Raw genomic sequence first — 27,295 nt, 5'->3', positions numbered from 1 at the left:
ATAACAAAAAGTAAAAACACATGTCTTAACCTATAAAAATTATTCCACAATATTGGATAAAAATTAAAAAAAATGAAAAACGAAAACTAAAAATGTCACCTTGTAAATATTTACTTAAATATGAAATAGCCTGATTAACAAAATTAATAATAGACCTGAAAGAATTTATCCCACCACATCAAACAAAACAATATTGCCACGGTTCCAGAAAAATCTATCTTATTTTCGCTAGGAACCCCCGCGACACATATATTCCGGTTCAGGCAGTGTATAACGGTTATCCACGGTGGTGAAATCATGTTGGCCTCCACACTCCTACCTCCCTCCAAGCTCCTCCCTTCGCATTTCGTCCCTCCCATCACCGTCGCAGAAGCTCCTCTGAGAAACAGAGTCGCAATCTTTTCCAAATCCACCCCTAAACTCGCTTTCGTTGCCAGGGCCACCAATGACGCCCGTGACGGCACCGTTGACGCAACCTCTTCGCCGGTACACAACGTTTTTTTTTCACCTCTCTTTTTTGTTTGTTTAATTTTGTTATTTAACCGTTCTTTTGGTGGTTATTGGGAAGTTTTATTGATTTTTGATGTATGTGTGCTCCGGTCTATGATTACTGATTCATATTATTTTGTGTTTTAATTGAATCATTGTGTTTAATATAGAAGATGCTCATGCGTAGACTGAGTGTGTGTGGCAACTTATTTTACAGAAATAATAAAATATTCTTTTTCCTCCTGCTTTCGAGATTTCTTTTTTTGAGAAAGGAATAAATCTTAGGTTTAAATTCTTTGTCAAAGTTGTTGGATTATCTCATCGGTTGCGGGTTCGTAGCATTTCTTGATACTGTAGGAAGTTATGGGCAAGAGGAGTGCTTGGAAGGCATTTTCAAATTTGAAATTGACTGGATAAGACAAAAAGCAGTGTAGAGAGAGAAAGAGAGTGAGTCGTGTATAAATTGTACGACCTACTGAATTTTGTGATTTCCAATAATTTCAACCAATGAGAGTCTCTTTCTAGATTTTTCTTATGGACAAATGTGACTGATATGATCATATATACACCAGCCAGAAATCTTGATGTAGTGGCCAAAATCGTGGTTGCAAGTGGTTTAAACTCTCCATGTACAAATGGTTGTTGATGTAGTGTGCGTAGATGCTTGCCACATCACTACTAAATGATGATAGGAGTTGCTTAAAAAAATGAATTAACATGGAGCAAAGCCAATAAAAATTTTCTGAAGGATTTAAATTAAAATGTGTCGTTTTCGTTGTAATTAAAAACATATTTAAATAAAAGAAGTATATTTGTAGCATTTTTAGAAGACTTGCAAACATGTGCATAGTTTCAAATTATACCTGGTTTTGATTGTTGGTTGTATCCATCTTGTTTTGAAAGTAGTTTTGGTTACTTTTGATATTTGTCTGAGATGTTATGCTTTTTGACCATACGGGGGAACAATTTAGGCAGCTAAAATAATAGATTTTCAGAACGTTTCATGTGATGTCCAATGATTAAATTTTGCTTTCAGGGTGTTGATGCAGTAACAAGTACATCTTCTGGCCTTGGTGATGGTTATGTGGCTTTGTTTGTTCGTATGTTAGGCCTTGATCGTGATCCTCTGGATAGAGAACAAGCTATAATTGCTCTTTGGAAGTATTCACTCGGTGGAAAGAAGTGTATAGACACTATAATGCAGTTTCCTGGTTGTATTAATCTTGTTGTGAACCTCCTCAGATTAGAGTCTACCTCAGCATGCGAGGCAGCTGCAGGCCTTCTGCGATCATTGTCTTCAGTCAATCTGTACAGAAATTTTGTAGCTGAAAGTGGAGCGATAGAAGAGATAAACAGATTGCTGAGACGATCTTCCTTGACTCCTGAGGTATGGAGGGTATACGGAAATTTGGGTTCATGTGCACATATTTCTTTGGTGTAGAAAATTAGAATATCTAGAACCCTTTTTGCAGGTAAAGGAGCAGAGTTTGACTACACTCTGGAATTTATCTGTTGATGAGAAGCTCTGGATTAAAATTTCAAAGACTGAGATCCTTCCTGTAGCTATTAAGTACCTTGAAGATGAGGACATTAAAGTGAAGGAGGCTGCAGGGGGCATTTTGGCAAATTTAGCACTGAGTCGTGTTAACCACAGCATCATGGTTGAAGCGGGTGTTATACCAAAATTGGTGAGACTTTCTTTGGGTTTAGTAATTGGAAGTTGGTTATCTTTGCATGCTGTACTGGTTTACATGCTTAGCTATCTATGAGCAGTATGTAATTTCTATTTAGATTAATTCTGCTAGAGATAAAGCAACAATTCTTAGGTTTTGGCCTAAAACGCTAGGATTTTGATGATATAGCTCTTGACGTTGTAGCCTCATTGGTCAAGTGATGAGTCCATTTGACGTCAACCTGGGTTTCAAAATTATCTATGAACTGTGCGATTCATGTTAAGATGAATTCTGCTAGGAGTAAACAATAATTCCTGGATTTACACTAAGCTCTTCTCAGAATGGAAGTCTCTTTGCCAAATTGGTGGGGAGTCCCATTCCATGTCAACCTAGGTCCTCTACTGCTCCTTAGAAACATAACTTTATATTTTGCAGAAAGAAAGACACAAGTTACCTTATATTTGGAATTTGTGAAAGAATTTTTGGTCCAGTAAAAGGAGGATGTGTGTCGAAAATATTGAATAATTATATCAGATCAGAGATAAAAAAGAATGACTCAACCTTTTAAGTAAACAGTGAATTTACAATTATTCAGTTTCTCATCAGTATAGAAAGAAATAGTATATACATTGTTTTTATTTTATTTTTTAGTCTTTTTCGTTAATCCCTAGTTTTCAACTTAAACAATAGCAGTAATGCCTTCCAATAAAAGTTGACCAGAAAAAGAAGTAAGAATTAGAAGGAATTATATATTGAAACTTATCGATATTTGCATTGTAGTTGGCAAAGTTCCTTTCTCTTGATGCTTACAATAGCCAAGAATGTGATTATGTTTAATGTTACTTCAGGCAAAGTTCTTAAGATCTAATCTGGAAGGATCTAAAGTTCTTAGGAAGGAAGCAAGGAATGCATTGTTAGAACTTTTTAAGGACAATGATTATAAAATTCTTGTTATGGAGGAAGGTCTGGTTCCTGTCCCATCAATTGGTGCTGCAGCCTTTAAGTCATTCAACCCAGGCTTACATTTGTGGCCCACATTACCTGATGGTACTGAAATTGAAAGGACTTCTAGACAGCCATCACCATTTGGTGCTTCGGAATTACTTCTTGGATTAAATATTGATGACAAGAATGCTAACTTAGAGGAAGCAAAGGTCAGTGCAATGATTGGACGAAGCCAACAACAATTCCTTGCTCGTGTTGGAGCCTTAGAAATGGAAGAAAAAACTATACCTAATTCTGATTGCTCAAATGATCAGAGGTTTACACTTTTACCTTGGATGGATGGTGTTGCTCGGTTAGCACTGATATTAGAACTGGAAGATAAGTCTGCATCAATAAAGGCTGCAGAGTCAATTGCCACTGCATGTATCAATGAACATATGCGTATTGCATTCAGGGAGGCTGGAGTAATTAAGCATTTAATAAGGCTTTTGAAGTGTGATGACGATGCAGTCCAGTTGGCGGTAACACAAGCTTTGGAAAGGCTGTCTGTTAGGTAAAATAATAAAAATATTGTTCATAGCTTTATAATTGCAGCTTTAAGTTTGTATTCATGATATTGAGGAGAATTGACTCTTTTATGCTGAATATATCAGTTCATTGCTATTTAAAATATATATTTTAGGAATCTCTTACTAAAAAGGCTGTAAAGACATCTTCCACTGTAAACCATGAAATTTGGGATATGATTGTTATAGTTAGTGATAAATTATTGTTCTATTATAGATTGGAAATGTGTCAAATAGCTAATATCAGTGTATAGTAAGAAGTTAATTCATACAAGGTACAAAATAGACCCTGTGGTAAAGTATGTATTTTTTTAAATAGCATATAGGAAATATACATGGAAAAGAAAATAGGAAAAAGACAAAAGTAAAATCATATGTGTTAAAATATAATGTATTTTCTAGCGGGCTTTTTAGAGTAGGCCTTTTTGGAGCCTTTTGTTTTTCTTTTCTATGTTGATCCACTATCTCTTAAATAGGGTATTATGTGTATTAGGGTTGAGGGAACAATAATAATAAAAAATTCAGTTTCTCTCTCAACTGTTTAAGTTGGTATCTAGAGCCAGCCAGGTTCCGTTGCCACTGTCCGTTGTCTGCTGTCCACTGCCGTTGTCCGTTGCCACTGTCTGTCGTTGCTGTCCATCGTTGTCGTCACTGTCCGCCGCAGCCACCATCGCAACTTTTTTCTCCGGCGAAGTCAAGGGTTAGGTGCGCCTCGACAAGTGCTACCCATCCCTAGTGGTCGCCGCTTCATTTTTCCTTAGTCTCCTGAGTGTGTTGTGGTTGCTGTTTTGCTGATCCGTTGATAGTAGCTCCGATCTAGGGTTTCTACCCTTAAGTCAGTTTTTCCCTCTTCTGTTTGGCATTAGAACGGCTTCTGGTTTTGGAACACCTTCTTTATCTGCTACCCCTACCATTATTTATGCAAAACTCAGTTGGAAAAACTATCTATCTTGGTCTTCTTCTGTGGAGTTACGGTTTCCTGGTTAAGGATACCATGGTTAAGGATACCATGATCATCTTGAACAGGATATTTCCACTGTACCCAATGAAGAGGAATCTCAATGGCAGAAGCTTGATTTTCAATTATGCATTGTCCTATGGCAATCTGTTGAACAAGAGGTCTTAGAAATTTCGAGACCTTATAAAACGTGCTCCTCCTTTTGGAAAAGAGCACAGGATATCTTTGGTAATGATGTGCAACTTCTCTTTGGACAAGATGGAAAAATTTAGCAAAGATTCGAAAAACTTCTAATTTATTTTTCATAAGGTATGTCCACGTGACATGGGTACAATCATCAATAAAAGTAACAAATCATTTAGCTCCAGAAATAGATTCTATGACAGCTCCCCAAACGCCAGAATGAATCAAATCAAATGGAGAAGTACTCTTTTTATTACTAATAGGATAAGATGCACAATGGTGTTTTGACAATTGACAAATATTACAATTAAAAGACTTAATAGATTCCTTGGTAAACAAATGGGGAAATAAGGACTTGATAAGATTGAATGAAGGATGCCTAAGCCTTTTATGAAGTAACCATATTTGAGAATCTGCCCATGTCTCGGATATAACTTGTTGACTCATAATTTTTGTTTTGCTTTGGTCATTAGATTCCAATCGATACAACCCACTTTGCTCGTTAAAATCGTCTTCTCTGTGATAGGGTCTTGAAAAACATAATAAGTTGAGAAAAATGATACTGAACAATTTAAATCCTCTGTGAGTTTTTTCACAGAGATAAGACTGTTGGCTAATTGTGGAACATGTAAAACATCTTTTTATACAATAGGTAAGTCCAAAATTATATTCCCAAAGCCGCATATAGGTATATCATGACCATTCGCAACTGTAATAAGTTATTATCTATTTGTTTTACCGTATGAGTCGAAGGAGACACGAAAAGGTGTCATATGATACTTTCTCTCCTAAATCAAGAATCCAAATACCTTGAGACACTTGGCCAACAATATTGAAACAAATCTTACCTTTCATGGACAGAGTACATGACTTAGAGGGCTTTCCTCATTGATTCAACCATTGCTTTCAAGCACTTCCTCCTTGTAAGCTTTCATACCAAGAGTCATAAATGATAGGATATTGGACAGCGGCGATAGTGGGTATTGTTGCAGCAGAAATGGAGCTCCTAAGATCGGGAGCTCTGATACCAACTTGAAAAAGAGAGTGACTTTATTATTTTCATTCATGTCAATTACATTCTCCTTACCTTTATTTGTAGCAATGTAATCTTCTAAGAAAGGGAAATAAGGAAACAATATACTGGAAAATAATCTAGAAGATCCTACAAATATTTTCTCTAATTAGGAAGATTTTATAGATATTTTCTCTAATTAAGAAGATTTTATAGATATTTCCTCTAATTATAACAATTTATTTAAACACTTACCTCCATTTGGAGCATACAAACTGGAACATACAAATTGTATAAACCAAGCTTGGAACAAATAAGTTTAATTCAAGGACTCCTTAAAGATTTTGTTAATTAATTTGCAAGTTGATCATTTGATTTGACAAATTCAGTGCAAATTTCTTTAGACAACAACTTTTCTTGAATAAATTGATTATCAATTTTGATGTGTTTAGTTCTCTTATGGAACATTGGATTGGAAGCAATGTGGAGAGTAACCTGATTATCGAAAATCTAATTCTTGTAAGATCTGGATCGGTTAGGATATAGGGTATTTGAGATATAAGGGTATAATGGGAAATGGGATTAGGATAAAAGGTAGACAAGTTGTATAAATAGTGGTTTTTTGAGTGGAGGAGGGACTTTTTTGGGAAGTTGAGTGATTAACAGGTTCAGACCTGTGGAAGGGGTTAGGCCCTTTGTGTCTGTGGTATACAGACAATTCTTTGGTGAATAATACGAATTCAGATTCTTTTCTCTCTTTGTTTTTACCTGTTTTGTGTGAGAGAGAGCATTCTTGGCTAGGGTTCATTATTGGAAACCTATCAATTGGTCCAACCTGTCGGATCCCAATTGGAGAGGAGAAGAACTCGCGTCATGGAGGGAAGAATGTTGGCCGTAGAGGGACAATTGGAGGCGGTGGAAATTAAGATAGAGGAGACGAAAGCCGACACGGTTTTCTTGAGGCACGAGATTGGGGCATTGAGGCAAAACTATGAAGCAATGCGGCAAGATATCCAGGCGATTCTGAAATTGTTGGGAGATCGCAAACAAGATCCTCACGCGTCGCGTAGTGAGGGTAGTGAATCCTCTGTCAACGAAAACGACGGGAGACCGGAAGGGGATAGGGAAAGAGGTCGCGAAGGAAATCAAGAAGGTCAGGTGGATTGGCGGAAACGGGTGGAGCTCCCAGCGTTCGAAGGCAGCGATCCAGTGATCTGGATTAGTCGAGCAGAGAAATTTTTCGAGGTGCAAAAGGTAGACGAGAAGGAGAAGTTGCAATTAGCTTTCATTAGTATGGAAGGATACACGGCCTACTGGTTTCGCTTCTGGAGGGAGAAAACCAAGAACAATTCTTGGGAAGGTTTAAAAAGGGCTTTGATGATCAAATTCGGAGAAGGGGGTAGAGGGTCAGTTTACGAAAGGCTAGCCGCCGTTAGACAGGTGGGGACGGTGAATGAATACATTAGGGACTTTGATGTTCTAGTGGGGCAGACAACGAAGATTCCAGAAGAACAACTCTTGGGATATTTCATGGCGGGCCTTCGCGAGGAAGTGTGCGATCACGTAAGACCCCATGATCCTCAAGATTTAATGTCCGCCATGCGAGTGGCATGAGACGTCGAGAAACTATGCACACATTCGAAGAGCGGGGGCGGTTCGACGATCCAGGTTCAGAGTACCTGGGGAGGGGCGACGAAAGTTTTTGTATCAAGAAGCGAACCCAGTCGCAAGACCCAAGGACGAGAGGTAATGGCGGAAAGCACGATGTCAGTAAAGAAAGAAGCGACCTAGGCCAGTGGAATAGTAAGGACAAATGTCCAGAACCTACCTTACTTGGAATACGTTAAAAGAAGAAAGGAGGGGCGATGTTTCCGATGCGGAGGGCCATTCAGTCCCGGCCACCGTTGTCTGGAAAGAGGATTGAGGATGCTAATATTTGCCGAAGAAGAGGCAAACTTGCCACCACCCAAGCCCCCTGATTTGAATTGAAGGGGCAAAGTGAGTGGGTTTCCTTCATATGGTAACCCGATGAGGGAGAGGCGCCATGAGACCAAGCTTTCCCATTCCAACCTTGAGGACAAGGTTGTTCTGTAGGGAGGTGTAATGTTAGGATATAGGGTATTTGAGATATAAGGGTATAATGGGAAATGGGATTAGGATAAAAGGTAGACNAGTTGTATAAATAGTGGTTTTTTGAGTGGAGGAGGGACTTTTTTGGGAAGTTGAGTGATTAACAGGTTCAGACCTGTGGAAGGGGTTAGGCCCTTTGTATTTGTGGTGTACAGACAATTCTTTGGTGAGTAATATGAATTCAGATTCTTTTCTCTTTGTTTTTACCTGTTCTGTGTGAGAGAGAGCATTCTTGGCTAGGTTTCATTATCGGAAACCTATCAGGATCTCTTATGGTCATAATAAGGTTCTGTTTGGTCAAGTACATGTCTGAAACTTGGATCCGTTGATGTGTCTATAGAGACTTCACATTTATCATCATTTTTTCTTGTAGAATATTGATAGTGTATTTTCGTTGAGATATGGCCAAACCATCCTTTGATTGTGCCACTTCTATACCAAGGAATAACATAGGTGTCCATGATGGTTTTGACCATATAGCATCGCGAGAGAGATCTATACTCAAGGCAACTATCCTCTTCCATAATTCAGTGAAGACCAGGGGCAAGAACCCCATTGGAACACTCTTTCAGAGGCATTCCTGTCTCTGCATGCAAATAAGTTTCAAAGATATTAGGTGACTAAGTGAAAGTGAACAGATTTTAGCACGTCTTGTAGAGGGCATAGAGAGCACACTCCTTGTAGCCAAAATAAAATAAAATAAATTAAAACATCTATAAATGTGGTCAATAAAAAAATGAGGTTCTTCTGTTACTAACGGTTGTCAAGGATAAGGTATTAGTTTAGTGGCAGACATTAAGTTTGCATGAGAAATCTAGGAGACTCTACATAGAATGTATGAGTCATTGACAAGGGTAAACATGAAGTTTCATCAGCATGTCATAGTAAGTCATGCTGGAGAAGATGGTGGTGCATGGGACAGTATTGAGACACTGTGTGGAGGGAAATGTAAGAGAGAGGTAGAATTCTAATATCATATTGAGAGGATTGGCTGTAATTGTTTGATCTGCACACGTGAGTCCTCTTATTTATGATGAAGAAAAATGATACAATAATAAGGAACAAAATAAATATATAATAATAGGAAATATTTGGTAAGATATTTCTCTATTGAATCATGTCATATCTTCCTATTTATTATTATCAATTCATATATCTAAAGTAGTCAAATCATATCTCTAACAAATTGTAATAATTGCTTTGTGATTTTCTGGGTGCAGCGATATTGTTTGCCAGGTAATTGAAGCTGAAGGGGTTTTAGGTCCTTTAGTTAGTATTTTGAAATGCTCGGGGACAGTGGGAACTATTGTGGAAAAGGTATTGTTATTTCTTTTGTGTTTATTAAGTCTGGCAAGGTTCTAGAACATAAGGATAAAATCTGAATGAGGTTTCTCTGATGATTTAATATTCCTCTACAGTCTTTGAGTATACTAGCAAGGATATTTGACCTCAGTAAACAAAAGCAACTGGAGGTTTGTATTGCACGTCTTGCAGGAACTTTAGAGTTTTTTTTTTTTTTTTATTTATTTTTTCTTTCTAGTTGATTGTCAAGTACATTGATTCCTTTCTATTTTGATGGACCAGTTAATGGATTTGAGAAGGCATTTGGTGGAGGAAAAAATGACTGTTTCAACCAGGTTAAGTAGTACTGAACAAACTGTATCAAAAACATTCTCATGGTTATTAGAGGGACTGAACCAGATTTTTGAGTTTAACATTGATCTTTATATTGTTTGATCCAGCAACAAGTCATAAGTGTTCTACTTAGTGGTAGTTAGCACTGATTTTTTGTGTTAAATCTTTCAGGAATAATATACTGGATTCTGTTTTCATTGCACAGCTTGTTGAGATTCTGAAGTCCTCTCCACCCAATTTACAAGGAAAAGCTGCTTCTGTGCTTGAATTTGTGGCATTGAGTGACCCAACTCTAGCCCAAATTTGTTTTTTGGATATTGAATCTGGTCTCCGTTCTGCTTTTCAACAAAAGATTTTGAAAATTTCAGGTAATATCTGCATGCACTCTTTTACAAGTACATGCACTCTGTTATAACATGTTCATCACAATGACCAAACGTTATTTCTGTTTCAAAATGTATGGTTTTTGCGAGGTGTGAGGGTAGGGTTAAGAGACGAAATTAGATCTCTCACTTTTTATTATCACCAACCATAAGTTCGATCTGATCAACTGGTGCCTAACCAGGGGCATTTGCCATTGTATATTTTTAACTCTTCTTTTGCACACATTGTGTTCTCATTTTATTTTATGCTTGATTCATATTGTGTTCTTTTGCACACATTGTGTTCTCATTGTGTTCTCATAACTAGAACTGGGATTGACCATGGTCGATCATCACCAACTCTTGATACCAAAATAGATTTAGAATAAATAGATCAAACAATCTTGTGATTGTGTAAAAGCAATACTTAATATTAAGTGTTGAATGATTACCATACATTTTGCAGTTCAATCTGACAACTTATAAAGTGAAAGAAAGAAGTTATGACCAATTATGGATGGTTACAAACTAGTGTATTACAATAAAATAAAATAAAATAAAAACTCAAAAAGAGATACAACTGTATTACTAAATAAGGAAAAACAAACAATAAACATATAACATTAATACAGAGACTATATACCAATCCAAAGAGACTTTCCTTGAGCAACAAAACCTGGAGGTTGCTTCATATAAATTTCTTCCTTTAAATTTTCATTAAGAACAACATTTTTGACATTCACTTAGTAAAAATGTCATTGTTGAAGAGCAACAATGACTATAAATAAACAAACAAAAATCAACATTGTTATTGAGAAAAAGTATCACCGTCATTTGTGTGACCTTTGGTCACAAGACGAGCTTTGAGACGATTAATAGTACTACTAGGACCAACTTCGATAGCAAAGATCTACCTAAAATCAACAATGAACTCCCAAACGATAATAGGATAAGCTCCCAAGCTCCACTATTCTAAATATCAATGATTTCATTAATCATGGCTTGACATTAACTAGGATGGGCTAAGGCTTTCTTTTAGGATTCTTAAGAACACAAAATAGCAAAATCATAGTTTAACGAAAATTTTCGAAGACCTGACTGAAAGATTTGTAGAATCAACAGCATGTACAACCTACCAAGTTTTTCTTTTTTCCTTCTAAAGAGTCATTATCCATGAGCACCCTTAATTCTTCAACTGCAGTTTGAGCTTCAACAATATGAGAAGCCAGAAGATGGTGGGTTCTATACATTGCTATAGCAAGGCACTCAAGTGAAAAACCTTCTTCCATTAAGCATAACTTCATGTTGATCCTTCAAATTCTTCCTTCTCTGGATGATCATGGTAACTTTGGTTCAAGAACCAAAGTTCCATGGAGGTAGCCCATGATAACATACTATTTAGTGTGAATGGGAAGCATTTTATAATCAAACTATTCAAATGACGTGCACACACAAGAAATGGCATCTTCTATCTTGCTATTGTTAATAAAATGCATATTGGAACTATCTTGTGCTTGTAAATATCACGTACTACTTTTTGTATTTGTAATATGGTTTACATTACAGTCCAATTTACTAGGAGTAAGTCTCATTAGATCCAAATCTAGTGGGCATAGGCCTACTGTTGTAGAATAGTTCTCGTTAGATTCGCTATTAGTTACTTTGTAGTTTTTCATCATTTATTTTATATTTCTCTTGTATTGATGGAATAAGCTCCTTCAAGCTATATAACACAAGCAAGGTGGATGTAGAATTATTGGTTAGTGTGAGTTGTTGTGAGCAGTGTGTATGACCTTAATGGTAGAATAATTACTAAGTCTACCTATGTTAGTGTAGTAAGTAGGACTAAAGTAGGGAGTAGTGTGTTGGGTTATCCATAATCATTGTACCTAGTAGTCTAGGACTATTCCTTGACCTTCCATCTCCCTATTGTATCAACTTTTTATCTATATAAATAATAGAACATGAGAAGGGTCTATTAAGCCCTTTAGAAATATATTTCTCTGTTTCAATCTCAACATGGTATCAGAGCAGGTTCTCTGATCCTCTACCGGTTGTCTTTACTGTTTGCCGGCGGCCGGCCGTTATGGCTGCCGGCGGCCCCCTAAAAGTTTAGTCTTTCAACCTTTGTGATTCTGTGAACAGTTGTTTAAGACTTATGTCTTTCTCAGCCACAAGATTAGGCTTCAGGCTTCTAGTGCCTGACTTAGCCTTTCTCCAACGTCACCAACACTTTGTTTTCTCTGATAACAGCTAAAGAATTCTTCCAGGCCCAGTAAAATTAGAATGGATCCTTCTCTAATGCCCAAACATTGGCATTCTTCCATTCATTTGCACCCTGAATCAGAGAGACCTAAAGTCTCCAGGGAACCCTAGAAAGGCAACTCCATTGAAACAGATGTCCCAGCCGCAACTCCATTGATCTTCGCTGTCAACCATCGCCAGCCACCGTCCACCGTCGTCGATCACCGTCCGTCGTCGATCACCGTCGCAGTTTCGACCGGTGACCAGCGGATCTGGCCCGCCTCCTTGAGCGACGGCCAATCCTGCCAGAGACAGGACCAGACTCCTCCGAACGCGCCGCCACGAGCACCAAATCAGTCTGCCGTCGACCACTTTCCGCCGTCGGCCACCGTCATAGATTCGACCGGTGACCCGCGAATCTGGATCGTCTCTTCAAGCGCGACCTAACCCCGGTGGTCTCTGTCTCTGTATCCGCTCAATGCGCCTCCACGCACCGCTGGTCTCCAGCTGAGCTCGGACGTGTGTTTGTCACGCACCGCCTTCCCGGCGCCGGAATCACACCGCGTCGCTGTCAGTCGTCTCGCCAGACCTTCCTCTCTCTATTCTGACCCTCCGTAGCAGCCATTGCTGTCTTCTCGCCGCAAGCTTCCACATCGCCGAACCTCTCATTTCTGCATTCTGGTTTGAGCAGAGACTCATCTGCACTGGTCCTCGCAACGATTCATTCGATGTGGAGGCTCTTGAAGTTCCTGGTGCTCACAGAAGTGACTATGAGGACATCAGTGTGGGTAAGAAAATTGTATTAGCTATTCAGATGCTTGTTGTGTTCTCTGGTGACGTTGGAACAAGTCCCTTGTATACCTTCAGTGTTATGTTTAGAAAGGCCCCTATTAATGGAAATGAAGACATTCTTGGAGCTTTATCACTTGTCTTGTACACATTAATCTTGATTCCTTTGTTGAAGTATGTCCTAGTGGTTTTGTGGGCCAATGATGATGGTGAAGGTGTTACGTTTGCCTTGTACTCGTTGATCTGCCGTCATGCTAAGGTTAATCTTCTCCCTAATCAGTTGCCATCAGATGCCCGTATATCAAGCTTTAGGCTTAAGGTGCCATCCCCTGAGCTTGAAAGGTCATTAAAAATCAAGGAAAGACTTGAGAATCCTCTGACTCTGAAGAAGATTCTACTAATATTAGTTCTTACTGGTACTTCCATGGTGATTGCTAATGGTGTTGTTACACTGGCAATGTCAGTACTGTCATCTGTTGGTGGTTTAAAAGTTGGGGTAGATGCTATCGAGAAAGATATAGTGTTGATGATTTCAGTTGCCTGCCTTGTCATTTTGTTCAGTTTGCAAAAGTATGGAACAAGTAAAATGGGACTTGCAGTAGGACCTGCTTGTTTTGTTCTCGTGCCTACTATTGGGTTATTTGGGTCTAGCTGCATACCTTATGGAAAACCATGCTGATGCTGGTCAAGTCTTTCGAATGGTGCGTTCTGGCCAGTTTTCCTTATTGCCAACGTGGCTGCAGTTATTGCTAGTCAGGCTATGACAACAACAACAAATCTTCATATTTGTACAAACCCGTTCTCACTAGTTTTTCCTCCATGTTTATGTCGTTCAGTCGTGAGGGGGAGAAAGTTTAAGCTGCTTCAGGGTAGTGTAGTCCCTGCAGGTCTGTTACTATTAAGCCTCTGCAAAACAATTATTTCCTGCAGATTTGTTGCTGATCAGGACAATTAAGTCCTTGTAGATTTGTTGTTTGTTGCTGTAGGTCGTCAATCTCTTTTGTCGACTTCATTTATGTGTGTTTATCCAAAGAAATTGTGATGCTTCCAATTCCAATCAACAATTTCACTGTTTCCACCATTCACGATGAGGGGAGTATGTTTATGTTTCCAAGACACTGCAAGTCAAGTATGGCAGTTCAAGCCACATAAGTATGGTAGTCCCTGTAGATTTGTAGCTTTCAGCCACTACAGGCCCCATCACCCATCAGTCTCAGAGATGACAGTCCCTGCAGTTTTATCGCATTTAGCCACTTTAGGCCCCCGTCCTTACTTGATGAGGAATTTCGTCTTTGCAGTTTGTCATTGTTTACCACTACTTTCCGTCATTGTCCACCACTGCTCTCCGTCATCCACTTTTGAAGTTGAAGTTTCACAAGCTGCTGTTGGTTGTTCGTTGACATGTGATAACACACTGCCTCACACTCTTGAAGAAAAATCATCTGTTTCAAAATTGAGTTTATCTATTCCAAGCTTGGTTCATGTAATCTGCATGCTCCAGCTTGAGGGGAGTGTTAGAATTATTGGTTAGTGTGTGTGAGTTGTGTGTGAGCTGTGTGTGTATGAGCTTAATGGTAGAATAATTACTAAGTCTACCTATGCTAGTGCAGTCAGTAGGACTAAAGTAGGGAGTAGTGTGTTGGGTTATCTCTAATGATTGTACCTAGCAGTCTAGGACAGTTCCTTGACCTTCCATCTCCCTATTGTATCAACTCTTTATCAATATAAATAATAGACATGAGGAGGGTCTATTAAGCCCTTTAGAAATATATTTCTTTGTTTTAATCTTAACAGGTTTCAATGAAGGGGATGAGAGGTAGTCATAGTAACACTTCCTCCTTGAACAAGATTTCCTTTCTTGTTGAATATAGTGAAAAACTAGGTATGAAATTAATTTCCCTTGTATTGAATATACACATAGGGTCCTCTATTTATAATAGATGAAATATGGGCTAAGCCCGAAATACACATAAAAAAAAATAACAAACTGACTAAAGACAAAAGATAAATATAAAATAAAGATAATATATCTAACACTTCCTCTCAAGATGGTGCATACAAATGGTATATACCAAGCTTATTACAAATATAATCAATTCTTGGTCCTCTAAAGACTTAGTGAAAATATCTGTTAACCAATCGCTTAAATTTACGAACTCAGTCTTAATATCTCCTGATACAATCTTCTCTCGAATGAGATGACAGTCAATCTCAATGTGTTTGGTCCTGTCATAAAAGACATGATTATAATTAATATGAAGAGCAACCTGATAGTCACATACAAGTGGTTGAAGCCATAACTCTATATTTTGCTTCTGCACTAGATCTTGCTACAACACTCTGTTTCTTGTTTTTCCAAGAGATCAAGTTACCACCAATGAAGACACAATATTCGGATGTAAATCTTGTATTAGAAGGAGATCCTGCCGAATCAGCATTAGAATAACAAACCACTCTTGTATGGTTATTAGAACCATATAACAATCCTTTTTCAGGAGATCCTTTAATGTACTTTATTATACGAATAATTGCATTCCAATGATCTTCACATGAGGAATTAAGGAATTGGCTTACCACATTAACTGCAAAGGAAATGTCAGGAAGAGTAATTGTAAAATAATTCAATTTTCCAACTAGTCTTCTATATTAATAGGGATCTAACATAAGCTCTCCCTGTTTTGGTAGAAGTTTAGTACTAGGATCCATGGTTGTGTCCACAGGTTTTGAATTCACCAACCTAGTTTCCTCTAAAATATCCAGTGTATATTTCCTTTGAGATATAACAATACCATCGTTGGATTGTGATATCTCAATACCCAAGAAATACCTAAGTTTGCCAAGATCTTTGGTTTGGAAATGATTGCAAAGATGTTTTATCTAAGAGATGCCATGACTATCATTGCCTGTAAGAACAATGTCATCAACATATACTATCAAGTAGACAGATCCAACGCTTGAGTGACGATAAAAGATTAAATGATTTGCCTTACACCAAGTCATACCAAATTATTGAACAACATTACTAAACTTCCCAGACCAGGTCCTAGGAGATTGTTTTAAGCAATATAAGGATATGCGAAGACGACATACCAACCTAGAACACTCTCCTTGAGCAACAAATCCTAGAGGTTACTCCATATAAATCTCTTCTTGCAAATCTCCATTAAGGAATGCATTTTTAATATCCAGTTGATAAAGTGGCCATAGCTGAAGAGCCGCCATGACTATAAATAAAAAAACAAATGCCGTCTTTGCCACTAGAGAAAAAGTATCACCATAATCCAACCCAAAAATTTGTGTAACCTTTGGTCACAAGACAAGCTTTAAGGTGATCATTAGTTCCATCATGATCAACTTTGATAGCAAAAACCCACTTGCAACCAACAACAAATTTTCCAGACGTTAATGGGACAAGCTCCCAAGTTCCACTACTTTGAAGAACACTTAATTCATTTAGTTTGGCCCGATGCCAACCAGGATGGGCTAAGACATTAGTAACAGACATTGGGATGATCACAAAAGAAATAGACGAAAGACAAGTATGTTAGGATATTTATCCTATTTATCATAATTATATTGTGTCTAGGGTTACCCTAATTATCATGACTATATTGTGTCTAGAGTTACTCTAATTATCATGATTATATTTAGGGTTACTCTAATTATCATGATTATATTGTGTCTAGGATTATTCTAATTATCATGTACTTTTGTATCAATTTATTCTTATAAATAGAAGATTATGAGAGGGATCAATCAAACCCTCTAGAATTATTTTATAGTTTAATTCTCAAGTTGGTATTAGAGTCATCGTTAAAAGCCTATCCTAGCGATATTTGTTGTTGTTGGGCATATTGTTCCACCCGTTATCGGACCACCCATTAATGTCTAGTCCCACGCTCGAGATGTATATACCTTGTCGTGAGGGGTGTGTGTTGGAAGTCACATATCGACTAGAGATAAGGTCAAATTATAATATATAAGTGAGGTGCAAACCTCACCTAACAAGCCGGTTTTGTGGGGTTGAGTTAGGCTTAAAGTCTACTTCTAACAAGGTATAAAAAGGTGAAGACAGTCTATGATAACTTAAAGTAATATAATGTGGAGAGGGATTACGAGTAGAACATATACCTTTACGAAGGACAATTGGAAGGGTAGACCCAGTTATCGGAGCTAGAGGAGACAAGGTAGTTGACACTTGAATTGAGTCACTTGATGGTTGTTGAGAAACACCCGGTGAACTAGGCACAATTGGAGGAGCGCAAACAATAGGAATATTGATAGTATTAAGAGACATATCAGAAGAAGAATGATTATTAAAATAAAAGGAAGACTCATTGAAGGTGACATTTGCAAATATAAAATAACGATTAAGAGAAGGAGAAAAACACTTGTATCCTTTCTTTGATCTAGTAAAGCCTAAAAAACACATTTGTGTGATCAAGGAGCTAACTTACAAGACCAGGACTAAAATTATGAACAAAACATGTAGATCCAAAAACTCTTAGAGGTAAGGGGTGAACGGGTTCATGAGAAAGTAAGATAGAATGAGGTATTTTATTATCTAAAACAGAAGAGGGCATGCGATATTAATGATATCACCCCAAAAATATTGAGGAATGTTACCATGAATTAAAAGAACACAAGTTATTTCAATAAGATGTTTATTTTTGCGTTCAACCACCCCATTTTGTTGAGGTGTATAAACACATGAAGTTTGATGGAGACTACCATTAGAAGCCATAAATTGTTGAAAAGAATGGGAAAGATATTCATGACCATTATCACTTTGCAAAGTTTGAATGAAAACACCAAATTGAGTTCTAATTTCATTATAAAAGGTTTGAAAAAGATAGGTTTAAACCTCTTTTTGGTCCCTAAGTTATGAGCGGATGTTCAGTTTAGTCCCCGTTTTTAAAAATGTAAACCTTTGATTCCTAAGTTATAAAAAATGTATCAAATGAGTTCTTTTTTGATGTTCATGGTCAAAGTACAAAGAGCAATATAAAGTGCTGTTATTATTAAGAAACAAATCAGAGCAATCTAAAGATGTAGCAGTTGTTAAGAAACAACCAAAAACAGTATTTCAAGTCAAAAGATGACTCATTTGATACATTTTTTATAACTTAGGGACCAAAGATTTACATTTTTAAAAACGGGAACTAAACTGAACATCCACTTATAACTTAGGGACCAAAAAGAGGTTTAAACCAAAAAGATACAATAAATCATAATGATTTTTCATTAAAAATAACCAAGTACATCTAGAATAATCATCAATAAAAGTAATGAAATATTGAAAACCTAAATTAGACTTAACACGACTAGGTTCCGAAATGTCAGACTGGACTTAAGGCAAAAGGGACAATGCACGTTGTGACACACTACGAGGAAAGGAACTACGAGTATGTTTTCACAATTGAACGACTCACAGACCAAATTGGACAACTTGGATAAGTTAAGAAGAAGTTGTTACAATTTGGCAAGAATGGGATGACCTAACTGAGCATGAAAAAGAGATGGAGACTCCATAACTATGCCAATATGTGTAAGGGGGAAGACGATAAAGACCATGAGACTCACATCCGGTGCCAATCACTTGTCTCGATCTCCGGTCATGTAAAAAACAAAATCCTTGTTAAAAGAAACATCACAATCAAGAGAACAAGTCAGAAGACTAAAAAATAATAAGTTAAAAGGAGACTAAGAACATAAAGAACATTATCAATGGACAAAAAAAGGAAAAATGTTAACAATCCCAACACCATGAGCTAAAACTCTAGATCCATCAACCATTGTACCAGAAGGTAAAGGATTCGGGGAGGACAAAGAGGAAAACAAAGATTTGTTACTAGTAATGTGATTTGTGGCTCCCAAGTCAAGAACCCAAGAGCCAAGAGAAGAAGATGGACTCAGACCAACAAAAGATGTACCTATGTGTGCTACAGATGTAATGGAATTAGAATGTTGTTGATCCTTGTACCATTTGAGAAATTTAATGAAAATAATAGAGCCATCAGTAATATCGGATGAAGGAGGATCCCCAGTAGGTGCTTGAGAGGGAGGAGCAGCAGATCTAGGAGGGCGACCATGTAATGCATAACATCTGCCAATCGTGTGGCCTACCTTGCCACAATGGTTACACTTGAGATGTCCTTTTCTTAGTTTGTTAGAGTGATTGAGTTCATGACGTTGAGATGCCAACGTAGAGGAAACCTATGTATCATTGATGGGTCTACTACGTTCACGCAAAAGAGTGGGACAAGTAGAAGTCAAAATGGGAACAACAGGTGAATCCAAAATCTGACATGAAGAACTTTGACCATTGCTCTATTTCTTTGGTAGGAGTAGAAGTAGGAGACAATAATTCATTAAACTCATGAAAGAAATTATGAATTTTACCCATATAATGAGCCATAGTCCTGACGCTGAGGAGCAAGAACATTGAGAAGATTATGAGAAACACCATAAAGACGTTGAGTATCATTGGTGTATAATAATTTAGCGTGTTCCCAGATTTCAAAACATGTTTCATAGGAACGAAAAAAACGATTTTTTTTTTTTAAAGAGGAATGAAGGGTACCGTTGAGAACAATGCATAATTGAGCATCAATTTTCAACTAATGGATAACCGTAGTGGAATCAATTATTGTCACGTTCTGAGTAATATGATCAAGATACCCCTGACTCTTAAGTCAAAGTTTTGATGTCTGATGCCCAAGTCGCATAATTAGTACCATCTAACTTATCAATAGATAAATGCACATTGACATAGTTATTAGTTAGCATATATGGACGGGTCAAAAGCCATGAACAAGCAAGAGAGTGAAAACCTATAACTCAAAAGAGGCTCAATCAACACAACCAAACTAGATGCAAATAGGGGAGGTTGTGATGAGTCCAATGAAGGTGGTTGACGACGAAGACAACGACACACGTGCTATCACGAGCGGCTAGAAAGTATAGTAGAAGCAAACTATGATTGGTGCGTGAGAGCGTGTATGGATTTCGATGGTAGCGATCTTGACGATGTTGTGGTTGCTTGGCTGAGACAAGAAAAATTGTGGTCATCGATTGAAACTAATGTTCTGGTGACGGCGATGACGACTACAACAACTCTGAAGGCAGTGATGGCAACTCTAATAGCGGCGGCGGTTATAGTGGGCAAGGCCAACGAACAAAGAACCTTATGCTCTAGATACCATGTTGAATATAGTGAAAAACTATGTATGAGATTAATCTTCCTTATGTTGAATATATAAGGTCCTCTCTTTATAATAGAAGAAATATAAGAAATATGGGTTAAGCCCAAAATACACATAAAAAATAATAACAAATTAACTAAAGATAAAAGGTAAATATAAAATAAAAATAATATATCTAACACTTCTCTTTCTCTTCTTTCAATATCTTATTTTTTTCTCTATTATGTTCTCTTTCTTTCTTTTTTCCCCCTCCTTTTTTCTCTTTCTCTTTTTGTTCTTTCTCTCTTCTTACTTTCTTTCTTTCTTCTCTTAATCTTCTCTTGTATTCTCTCATCTTTTTCTCTTAAAATTTTATGTACCTCCTCTAGAATGGTAAGTTAGGTCTCTCTTTTAATTTTTTCTTTTTCTTTTTGTATAGCTTTTTGCTGTCTCCAAATTTTTAGTGACTTTATCTCTTGATCATTTTGGTTTAATCTTTGTGGAGCTTTTTTACTAGAGAGTCACTATCAATTTGGTAATAAGGATCCTTAAACATGGTTAATACATCCTATTTTTGGATTTTTGATTAAGAAATAAACAAAAAAAATTTCTTTAGAAAAGAATTCTTCAAGAGAATTAAGGAGCAAGAGCACTCAATTTCATTTACAGGAAAAAGAGGTGAATCACTAAGAACTACTTAAAAATCAAGTCTTTCCTTGTCAAAATTTACCTCAAGTACTCTTGCACCAAATTTTTCAAAGAGAAAAAAATTTGAAAAGAAAGCTAGACTCACACTAAACTATAAAAAAATAAAAGCAACTTAAGGAAAGTAAAATAAACAACTTAGAACCTCCAAAGCACTCACCAACTAAAACAGATTTACTAAAAGAGTATAAGGTTCTAATTTGGAGATGGGATTGAACGCCAAAGGTTCCCCAAGACACTTAATTAGACTAATATTACAAGATGAAAAGCAAACAAAAGATTAAAACTCCCAAGCTTAGCTCTTCCCCTTCAAGCATTTCATTCCTCCTCTTCTTGTCTTCTCACTAAGGCTTGGAACTCCACTTAAGGTTTCCAGCTCCTAAGATGCTACCTCAAGGGTTGGTTCACTTCCAAAGAGAGCCTACACCAAAAGTAATCCCCAAAACCGAGAAGCCATAGAAGACTAAAATCAAGAAAAGGTTTGAAAAGAATGAAACCTAAGCTCAAGGAATTTGATATGACAAAACCAAGAATAATCAAGAAATTAAATGGTTAAGCACACAAATAGATGAATAAAACCAAAAACAATTAGAAATTAAATGGCATGCTTCTTGTTCTCTTTGGTTGATTGCTAATGGTGCATATAGTAACTCTTTTCGCTCAAACCCGAGACACAATGCTTGCTGGAAAATATATTTTACTGCACCAAAAACAGATTCCAAACTCAAGCAATTAAATCACACCAATACACTTGGTAGTAGTGGTCGTGTGCACATATTTTTCATGTATTTTTCTTGGCTCTATTTGCACTTTTTTTCTATTTTTCTTCTAACTCTTTTGAAGCTCTTTTAGCACTTTTTCCAGCAGCAACATTACCACTACTCCACAATATTCATATATATTTTTCACTTGAACAAGAAGAAACATAAAATGGAAATAAACCTAACTGAAGCAAAAAGGTAGAATATGTAACTCAACAAAACACAATCAAAACTTAAATCTATGAACTTGCTAATAAACTAATAATAAGTATGAACTCAATAATACAAAATAAAAGCACTCAAAGGCACATATTGTTAGATTTATGGACAAGGAGGTTCAATGGGAAGATACAATATCAATGAGATCTAAATCCAACCACGGGATTGACACCACTTTCTACCTAAAACCTTAAGACAATGAGTCAATGGATCTTCAACCTTATATGGTGCTCTACTTTTTCATTTCTACTCAATATGGGACTTAGACTCACTTGAAATTCTAACAATCTCTCCCTTCAAGGGTGAGTCCTTCTACATTGGTACATCCCCTCCAGCGAAAGTATACAAGTACCCATTTTCGTATCGCTGTTCATCTTAACGGGATACACTTACTGAAATATTTTGCCAAGAAGACTTTCGATATAGGGACCATTGTATTCATTTGAGCCTAACTTAACTCTGACATCATTTGTTAGGTTTATGGAGGAGGAGGTTCACTGGAGAGATACAACATCAACGAGATCTGAATCCAAAATGAGGTTGACAAGTCTACAAATCAAATACACTTTGTTGGCTGTAGATGACTTCTCATACATATTTGACAATGCTTGATCAAATTTGCGGTTGTTTTCTCATTCATTATGCTGAACGTAACATTCTTGGCTAATGTCAATTGGATCACACCAAGTTTCTGACATTATTCAAAGTCCACATGCTTCCATTAGAGGTTTTGATGTTAATATCACCTCTTCCCACAATATCAAGAGATTTTCCATCTGCAAAGTAAACCTTCCCAAACTTTCCAAAAACATAATTAGATAATAGTTCTAAGGAAGGTTTAGTATAAAATGACTCACCTGAATTCATAATCCATGAGTCAATGAAACTATCTAAACTACATAATAATGCACTTTGCAATTTCATTTGTTGTTGCATTTGCGGATTGATCATCATCTTGTTTCCTTTTGTTGTTCTTCTTCTTTGAAGCCCAACATTGATTTGTAAAGTTACCCTTTATTTTTTGACAATTCCAACAAATGATATCATTCCGTCCTTTTGTCTGTGGTCTCCCTCTAAACTTTGATCTCCTCGATCTTGATTACAATCTTTTTGGTTATTTCTTCCTGTATCATATGTGTTCAGCTCTTCACATATATACATATGTTGTTCTAGGTCTGTGCAAACGTATGTCATTATCCTTCTTCAGATTGTACTCTCTGTACGTTAAAAAATAACTCAATATCTTACGCCTATGCAGAGGACATGGAATCTGATGCAGAAGATCAGTTTTATGAAGCATATGCAATTGAATTTGAAGAAGCTGGTCTGGCAATATCTGCAGCATCACGATTATTGACTATACTACTCGATTGCGAGCAGTTCCGCAACAAAATAAATGCCCCCTACTTCATTGATATGCTTCGCGAAATCCTCAAGTCCAATATTCCTCTCCGCAGCAAAGATTCGGTAGTTGCATGCCTACTTAAACTGAGTTCTTTCTCTGCCTCCATCACCAGTGTCTATCCAATCAACGTGGAAGTTACACTTTACGAGACAATCCCACGACTTGTAGAACAGATAAAAACTTCATTCTCCCCAGAAGCACAAGAAACTGCTGTTGTAGAACTTAATAGAATAATATCTGAAGGAGTGGTAGATTCCACAGACGAAGCTATTATTTCAGAGGGGGCAATAAGTTCATTGGTGAAGCTGATTGAAGAAGGTAGTGAAAGGGCTGTTGAAGCAAGCTTGGCAATACTGTACAATCTGAGTAAGAACAATGAGAACCACTCAGCACTGGTGACTGCCGGAGCCCTGCAGGTCTTAAAAAGAATTGTTCTTGCAAACAGACCACACTGGGAACGGGCACTTCTTTTACTCAGGATTTTGCAACCCTGATGAATTCAAGGCTGCAAATCTTCAAACACTTTCCTCGTAGTATAATCAACTTTTTTTTTTTTTTTTTGTATAATTGTATAATTTAATACTTTAAATGTGTAAAAGAAAATTCTATACTTTCTTCATAATGCGCGCAGTAGTAGTCTTAAATTTGATAATGCGTGCAGTAGTCTTTATTTTTAAAAACAATGTATTTATTCTTTTATTTATGCCTAATTTAATACACATAGTAGATCAAACAAGTTGACCACTTACAACCTATTTGAAAGTTTAATTTGGTATTTTAATTATTGTTTTAAAGACGACATTTTGAGATAATGATTAAGAAATCAAAATTTGAAAGACTTTATTGAAAAATACTATATATAATGTAGTATATATACTTTTTAACCATGAGTTTGTGATAAATTATTTATTTATTTGTAATAGTTATCATAAGGGAGTTTGGTACTAGATCATATCTGAAAAAAAAATGGTTATTTTTTATATTATAATATTTTAGAACTATGATAGTTTGGTGGACGAAAAATATTGTTGAAAAATATTTATAAGTTTTTTCAAATTTAAAAAGTAATATTCAGTTTTATTAAAATCTTAAACCATTGTCTCATTAAATAATTTAATGAGAGTAACAATGTTTTATTTTATTACCTCTTTTATAGTCACGACTAAAACTATTATTTAAAAAAAACTGATATTTTTGAAGTTATTTTCTAAAGATAAATTTGACATGAGCAATTTTCAAAACTCTTTTCTATAAACAAAGTTCATTTTTACCTAACACTTCGTGTGATTAAAAATTATCAGTATAATGATAGAACGATAAAAGTTAGAAAATGCGTAAAGTATATAAATGTTAAAACTAATCATTATCTATCTGTGTTTAATAAAAGTATTTCTTATTACTTTCACGTGATAACAAGGTTATGTTTCATAATAATATGTTTGTGTAAGGAAATTCAGAAAAAAAAATTATTAAAATGTGAGAAATATTAGGAAATTTACATCTATAATCCAAAATAAATTTGTCATTAAAAATATTCACGTCACCTTCTCGCACTTCTTATTCATGCATGAATATAAAAGGTGTAGTTATCAATTTTAGACCTAGTTATGCTAGAATTATTTAGAAAAAAAAAATATATCTTTTAGAAAAATTTAGAATATTGCAGATTTTTAAAAATCAACGTATTTGAAAAGAAAAGGAAAAAATTATATATAAGGAAAACTTTTATGTTTTAAAATATGCTCGAAAATATTCTCCTTCTAGTCTAATTGCTATTTTGTGTTTCTCTAACAATGTTTTTTTGTATGATTTTCGTTTACTATCTTCAACCTAATCTCGTCGTTAGAAATTTACTCTCGTCAAAAAAACAAGGTGTGATAAGGACTGATATTCATACCAAAGAACAAACATGAATTTGAAATGTGATTTTTTCTTCAACATGACATCCATAGAAGTATTTGTTGTGTTTTAATCATTTTTCAATTTTCACAAGAAAGGCTGTGTGCAAAATAAAGAAACAATAAAATACAGAAGAAAAATATCAAAAAAATGTTAGTCAATCTTATAAAATAAAATTTCCTTTACTTATATAATTAAAATTCTTTAAATTCGTTTTATTTATACTTGATATGATCTTTAAGTAACCACCTTTCATCATAAACGCTTTTTTTGTCACTTGAAATAAACATTATTGTCGATAGGATAAAGAAATGAAGAGATATTTGTTATCTTTGTGTATGGTTTTGTAATGTAGTAGATATTTTGAGGGTGACGTAGTCTTGTCTACGTTTCAGTTTCCTTTTAGTTTTCTTATAAAAGTTCAACTTTTTGGCAAGTTTCTTTGTTTGTTTGCTTTTCACATAGTTTAGTTGGTGAGTGTGTTTTGATAGCAAAACTATAAGTCTTATTCTAGGATTTTTTTTGCTCTATTTCTTTATGTTCACGCAAATAGGCTTGATTTAGGCTACAAGAGTTTAAGCTCTAGGCCTTAAATTATATTAGAGGTCCAAAAATTAGAAGTTTAGGTGTTTTAATTTTCATTTTTGGGTGTTTGAGTCCACTTTTAAATTCAATAGTTAATCTTTTGAAATTGGTCAAGTAATTAGTTTTACGCATTCTAGCCAAGTAAAACTTGGTATTTAAGTCACTTTTGCCTCACCTTTTTATTTGGGAATTGTCTTTTGATGAAATCTTAAACCTTTTCAAATTAGGAATCCACTTTCGAAATTAAAAGATGTCTGAGGAAATCATGGTTACTAAGAGAGGAATAAAAATGAGTGAGCTTAAGGACATATTTGCCCAATACATGAAGAATCAAAATAAGGGTAAACAAAAGGAAGAATCCTCACATAGGAGCAAGGGTGAAATACTTTGTCGAATACTCATTTAGTTTATCGTTGTTTGTTAAACTTCAAAACATGAAGGTGTTAAACAATCCTATCTTATAGACGATCTTGTCTTAATAGAACATGTGGACATATCTATAGGAAATCCTCTCCAATGTGAACATGACACACGACCACTCTTACAAGGGTTTGGCCAGTCCACTCTTTGTTCTTAGACATCCCACTTGGTCAACATTGGGCCTTGCCCTTTGTTGACTTAAGTTGTCTAAAATGCTTCACTACTTAGCCCAAAATACAAGGCTTAAAATAAAATCTACACTACTTCACCCAAAATACAAAACCCAAAATAAAACCTACACTACTTGACCTATGATATAAAGCCCAAATAAATCATAGACTACTTGGCCCAAAATACAAGGCCCAAAAATTATTCCTACTCTAGAAGCTCCATGGTGGTCCAAGATGACCCAAGAGAAAGAGTATAGGCCTATCTTTTATAAATGACTCAAACTCTCCTTGAAAGTGCTTGACCATGGCTAGGGGGTATGCCATCAGGAGACAAGACGTGCCATCACACACGACGGAAAAGAGAGTAGATATACAATTTCAAAAGGCGTTAAGAGCATCTATGAGCTATGATGAGGCGTCGACTGCCCTACAAATTTTGTCTTTCAACATGGTATCAGAGTCTGGTTCTGATCCAGAAACCTATGGGTTATAGGCCCACCATGCTTCTGCTGCCCTAATAATTTTGTCTTACAAAAATGATAAACTACACTTCTCTTGAAATCTCACGAGATGAAACTTACCTCCTTTGAACAACTACAAGAGATGAAAACACATTCCTTGAAATATCACAAGGAATGAAACCATACCTCTTTTGAAAACCACAAGAGATGAAGAACACTTCCCGTTAAAGGGATGAACTAAGCCTCAAAACAGTAACAACAACAACAATACCTTATCACTTAAGAACACTTTAAATGAAATTTAAAAATCACTCTTTCAAAACTAGGTTAACCAAATATTGTCATAAAGCTAATTTTCAGAGTCTAACTTCTGTTTTTTCTTTTTCCAAAACATAGAGCTTTGTTCAATTTATAAAAGAAAAACACGTTTTTGTCCATTTAAGAAAAAGCCGATTTCAAAATTAGGTTAGCATAATTGATTATCACTTACAATTATCGAT

The 27,295-nt window shown here is 36.1% G+C and overlaps 1 protein-coding gene across 3 annotated transcripts; it reads left to right on the top strand.

The window, feature by feature from the left end:
- The first annotated feature begins 87 nt into the window (after window positions 1–87).
- Window positions 88–23,997, top strand: LOC106777739. 3 transcript variants are annotated; one of them, XM_022775944.1, is made up of 10 exons: window positions 88–486; window positions 1,526–1,876; window positions 1,962–2,177; window positions 3,011–3,660; window positions 9,177–9,273; window positions 9,375–9,428; window positions 9,541–9,635; window positions 9,763–9,959; window positions 22,332–22,394; window positions 23,114–23,247. In XM_022775944.1, exons 1-9 carry the CDS (start codon window positions 298–300, stop codon window positions 22,391–22,393), a joined length of 1,911 nt encoding a protein of 636 aa, XP_022631665.1. In that variant the 5' UTR covers window positions 88–297; the 3' UTR covers window position 22,394; window positions 23,114–23,247. The 3 variants fall into 3 exon arrangements, with proteins under 3 accessions (XP_022631665.1, XP_022631664.1, XP_014520956.1); XM_022775943.1 differs by lacking the exon at window positions 22,332–22,394 and having other exon boundaries at window positions 91–486; window positions 23,114–23,997; XM_014665470.2 differs by lacking the exon at window positions 22,332–22,394 and having other exon boundaries at window positions 92–486; window positions 9,541–9,593; window positions 23,114–23,997.
- Window positions 23,998–27,295: the final 3,298 nt, after the last annotated feature.

Source organism: Vigna radiata, chromosome 11 (assembly GCF_000741045.1).
Source record: "Vigna radiata var. radiata cultivar VC1973A chromosome 11, Vradiata_ver6, whole genome shotgun sequence".
In the NCBI taxonomy this organism is placed as follows: domain Eukaryota; kingdom Viridiplantae; phylum Streptophyta; class Magnoliopsida; order Fabales; family Fabaceae; genus Vigna; species Vigna radiata.
The sequence above is the reverse complement of the archived record's forward strand: the minus strand, read 5'-3'. Positions and strand labels throughout refer to the sequence as shown.